Here is a 5,031-nt window from a genome sequence, read left to right on the forward strand (position 1 = left end):
GAGGGGAAAGGGGATGGTGAGACCCCAGGGGATGGGAGCAGGGATGGGGATAACCACAGGGAGGGGAAAGGGGATGGTGAGACCCCAGGGGATGGTGAAACCCCAGGGGATGGGAACAGGGATGGAAGAGGCCAGTAAAAGACTCTGATTTTCCCAGCTCCCCTGGGAACACCCCACACGTCTGTCCCTGTCCCAACGCTCTCCCACCCCTGGGTGCCCATGTCTCCTGCAGAGCCTAATCCTGCTGACAGCTCCAGCACCTCGTCGGGGGAGTGGTACGAGAACGTGCAGGCTGCGGAGCCAGCCAGGGACCCACCTGCACGCTCTGGTGAGGATGCCGTGCTGGCAGAGGAGACAGGAGCAGGGCTGCAGAGCACCTCTGCCCCCGCAGCACCCAGCACGGAGGCTCCTCCTGCAGCCCCAGCTCCCTGCCCTTTCCTCCCTGACTGGCTTTTCACTGCAGGTTGGCCAGCTCCTTCCTGCCCCTCAGGGGGCCAGGCACAGGACCCTGACACCTCCGAGGGCAGCGACTACGATGACATCCAGGCCTCTGCCTACTGAGGCTGGCAACTGGCCATCTCTGGGCTGCCCGTTGCCCTCCACCTGCCCAGCTCCAGGGAAGGGGGTCTCGGCTGCTCCAACACCACAGGACTAGCACCCGAAGAAGAAAGCCCTAGTCCAGGCCAACGCCTGGACAGACAGGCATAGCCACCAACCTGCCCCAGGAGGAACCAGCACATCCCCCAGAAATCGATCCCTTGCGGCCTGGACCTGACCTGCTTGCAAATGCCCACAGTACTGTGGAGCAGCTGGGCGGGGGGTGGGGGTACACTGCGGTGGGGGGGCTGAGACGGCTCCACGGATGGTAAAGGAGGGCACAGCCTCCTGGGTGGCACCACTTGGCATCTCGCTGTGGCCATCTCCTCTGGGCATCTTCTCCGGACACCTCCTCCATGCTGGGGGTGGGGAAGGCAGTGTGGACACCAGACCCAGCGGCACGCTTGGATAGGACAGGGATGCTCAGAGCAGGCGAGCTGGGGGGCTATGCCAGGCTCCATGCTGCAATTAAAAGCTTTTCCCAGTGGGTAGCTGAAGCAGGTCAACGTGTCCTGTGGCCGTGGGTGGCTGGGGTGGTTGGTAACTATCCCCACAGCAAGGTTGGTTCTCCAGGCACCTTCCTCCAGTCCTGTGCCCTGTTGTTCAGGGATCCAGAGAGCAGCGTTACCAAAGCACCGGTCAGAGCCAGCCCTGAGCCAGGACTGAGCACTGCAAGCTCCAGCGGGGAGCCCAGCTGCAGGCACATGCCAAGCACCTGGCACCTTCTCCTCCTTGAACAGCAACTTCTCCAAGAGCTCTTGGAGGCAGGCGGTGAGGTCAGGGCTGCAGGAAGGGTGCTTTCTCCCTGCCGTGCACCACTGCACGGCTGCTGGAGGATGCGGTTTCCCCTGCCCAGGGCCAGGAGCCCACGGCAGGCAGCTCCGCAGCTGGGCATGGGCATGGTGGGAAAAGACAGACCTCCTGTTCCGCAGCCTGCCGCAGCCGGGAGGGGATGCAGGTCACAGGGATGCGGGGTGGCACGGATGTGGGGTGGCAGGGATGTGGGGTGGCAGGGATTGGGCTGGTAGTTCCCTAACCATCCCTGACACCCAGTGGCTCTGCAGCGATGAAGCCAGAGCCCACCCTGGGCTTTCCCATCCCCTGCCAGGCCACGGTCCTCCACAGCCCGGGCCCTGCTCCCGGGGACACACGGGCCCATAAGTCCTCGCCAGGGTGCTTGAGAGATGCTGGCAGCCAGGGGCCAGTCCATGGCACAGCTGTGTCCCTCCAGATCCCATCTCGTCCTATCTCCTCCATCCTCATGGTCCCTGTCCTTGGCTGAGCCTGAGGAGGAGCCCAAGGCAACGTCACCCAGAGCCGAGGGCAATCGGTCACCGGTGGTCTCAGTGACTGTACCCAGCCCAGCTCAAGCCCCCCAAAATCCCCGACTGAATGCAGCACCCAGTAATCACCCGTGCGGACCGAGGACCACACGTGCCCAGCCCTTGCAGCCGGTGGCCCCCTCCTTCCCCCGCATCCTTGGGGTGCCCCAAGGGCTTTCCAGGTAGCCCCGCGGCGCTCCGCTGCACAGCGAAGCGCATGGTGCCGCTGTGCCCCGCACAGCTCTTTCCACTGGAAAACCTAACCCCGACGCGATGCGCATCTTCCTGCCTCGGCTCCTATCTACCTGCCCATCTGCGGGTTTCCATTTCCCTCCTGCGAGGACAGCTTCCTCCCGCCGAACCCCTGCTCATCACAAGGCGGTGCTGGCGGGCCCGCGGGCGCCTTTTGTGGTTTTTTTTTTTGGGGGGGGGGCCCCCCCACCGGGACCTACCTCGCAGCCGCGGGTTCAAACCCGCCTCAGTGGAAAATTTGCCCCCCTCTGCCACATCCTTCAGCTGTTTACCGAGGCGAGCGGGCCCCGGCAGCGCGAGAACAAAAGGGCCGCGCCGCTTGCCGCAAGAATGGAGGAAGCACCGAAATAGCAACAAAGCGGCCCGCCGCTCCCAGACAAAGGGGAGAGGAGACAAGAGAGGCGAGCGCCAGGAAACGGCTGGCTGGCTGGCTGCGAGCGCGCAGGGGCTGGGGGCACGGGCCGAGGGGCTGCGGGGGGGGAAAAGCGTGCTGCTCGCGCATCGGCGCCCGGGCAAGCTCGCGAGGCGCTGGAATGGGACCTCGAGGCTGCGGAGAAGGCGGCAAAGTCCCCCGCGCGTTTGCGAGGGTGCTCGTCGGCGCCACGTCCGGGAGCGGCTGCATTGCCCCGTCCCCGGCGCGGCCCCACCGACAGCATCCTCAGCGCGGAGCACCGGGGCGCTCCGTTCACCCGCGGGGTCCTCGGTTCCTGCCCGGGTTTCGGGGCGAAGGGGCGGAGGGGCCATCTCCAGCCGCGAGAGCGGTACGTCAGGGCCAAACGTTTATTCGACAGCTGCTGCGAAGCGCCGTTTCCGCCGGCAGTGGAGTTATTAATGCACTCGCATGTCGGTGGCAGGCGCTAAGGAAAAATCACCTCCGTGATCACCAGGATAATAACGCCACGGCAACAGCTAACAAGCCGGTTCATATTCACACCGAAGGCAGCTCCTACATTTTAAATGGCTGCTTCTCGCGGGCCGGGAGCGCGTTAGTACATCCAGTCACTCCGCCCGTCCCCGACCCCTCTGGAAAGGTTTTATAACTGTCACCATCTGTCACAACGCATAGACGATGCCCTCCTCTCGCGCCCAGACTAAGGGCCGGGTCGATGTGCATCGCGGGCAGCTTGCAGGGGCGCTGGAGCAGAGCCGGCGAGCGAACGCTGCCTGCAGCATCTCGGAGCAGCTCTGGCCTCCAGGTCGGAACTCCTCTCCAAGGGGAGACCTGGCCTGCCGCCCTCCATGCATCCCGCAGGATTTAGGCACCTTGGGGTGATTAGGGTAAGGTTTGGGATTCTCAGGGCCAGACTTTGCTGTCGCAGGGCTGGCTGAGCTACTGGTGCAACTGGCACAGAAGCTCATCTTGCGTGACAGGCCCAGCTCGGTAGGGATTTCCCAGCCCGGCTTTGGCGGCCGAAAGCCGCTGGCCCGGGCGAGAGGAGGCACCGCCGCTCCCGACGGCTCTGCTTCCCCTGCACGTTCCTCATCCAGCAGGTCCAGCGCTGCTGAACCCATTTGTTTCAGCGTGAGCCTGCAACGAACCCAGCAACCCAAAAGCGAAGCACGTCCTATCGCCCGACGAGCACCCCGAGCGCGTGCGCGCGCGCGCGCTTCACAGCACCGTGCAACTGCAGCAAACCGGCACCCTGCAGGAGATCAAAACGCGCTGCCTGTGCAGGCGCGCTCGTGGCGGGCTTGCTGCTTCGAGCCGCCACGTGAGGAGGGACGAAAGGCTGCAAACCGCCCCGGAGCCCGCGCTCCTCCGCCCTGCGACGCGGCCGTGAATAACTGAGCAGGGCTGCCATCGACTCTTCGCGCGCCTTGCTGCAAAGCGCAGCCAGACGTGCAAACGGGGGAGCGCTCTGGCGCGAATATTTACCAAAGAGCAAGCGTTTAGCCCGGAGACTTACCGACCCAGCAACACCGCCAGCGCCAGCTGCTTTCCAGGAGGCTGCTTGTGTTTCACGGGTGATAAAACCTGGCTGAAAACAGGGATCAGAAAGGCTAAAAATCACACGGGAGTGCAGCCAGAGCAGACACCGGGGCATTTCCCAGCACGGAGGTCACGGGGGGAAAAGGAGCGTTGCTTCACGGAGGGAAAATTTTGCAGGAATTGTTATTTTTCATCAAGCCAAAATGTTTGTTTCGCTCTGGTGTTGAAAGCCGGTGGTCAACGTGGAAAGAGCCCTGTGGGATAGCAGCGTGTGTTTGCCTCTTTGTCGTTATACCGCAGCAGAAGGGAGAAAAACAAGAGCGGTGAGAAATAGGGAGGAAAAAATCCTTCTGCACTTCTTAAAATTCTTTTCCAGTTAGAAAACAGTAAAAACAATTTTCAGAAACCTGACCCTTGCCCGCTTCCACCCGTGAATAATATTAGAAATGATAACCGAGACTTGGAAGATGCCTTCAGCTGCTGTGATTTTGGCTTCATCTTCCTAACACCCTCTAAGCTGCATGAGCAGGACTTACCCGTCAGGGCTGAAAACAGCCAGTGCAAAGACCCGGCAGCCAGCAAGGGGTCCAAGCACCACCGAGAAAACCCAGATGTGGAGGCAGTGCTGATGCTGGCCTCCTCGGCAACCCACGGGGATCAACCGGTCCTCCCTGACCCGAGTGCTCCCACCCGGTGCACCACCTTCATCCCCTGCTCCAGCGGGAGCGAGCAGAGAGCCCTGGGCATGGGGCAGCCTAGCGGAGGGTCACCAGCCCCTGAGAAACCTCCCCGTGCCATGCTGGCATGGGGCATCTCTGCCATCCTCCCTGACCATCTCTGCCGTCCTCCCCGACCATCTCTGCCATCCTCCCTGACCATCTCTGCCCTCCTCCCTGACCATCTCTGCCATCCTCCCTGACCATCTCTGCC

General features: G+C 62.7%; 1 protein-coding gene across 1 annotated transcript in view; it reads left to right on the forward strand.

The window, feature by feature from the left end:
* Window positions 1–1,094, forward strand: part of CD6 (CD6 molecule) — a 13,121-nt gene extending 12,027 nt beyond the window's left edge. The window contains exons 12-13 of the mRNA XM_026055400.1: window positions 233–328; window positions 464–1,094. Of these exons, the coding sequence (XP_025911185.1) occupies window positions 233–328; window positions 464–561 (194 nt within the window). The 3' untranslated portion in view covers window positions 562–1,094. The remainder of the gene's footprint in view (window positions 1–232; window positions 329–463) is intronic.
* The last annotated feature ends 3,937 nt before the right edge of the window (window positions 1,095–5,031 follow it).

Source organism: Apteryx rowi, unplaced genomic scaffold (genome assembly GCF_003343035.1).
Source record: "Apteryx rowi isolate R43461 unplaced genomic scaffold, aptRow1 scaffold_997, whole genome shotgun sequence".
In the NCBI taxonomy this organism is placed as follows: Eukaryota; Metazoa; Chordata; class Aves; order Apterygiformes; family Apterygidae; genus Apteryx; species Apteryx rowi.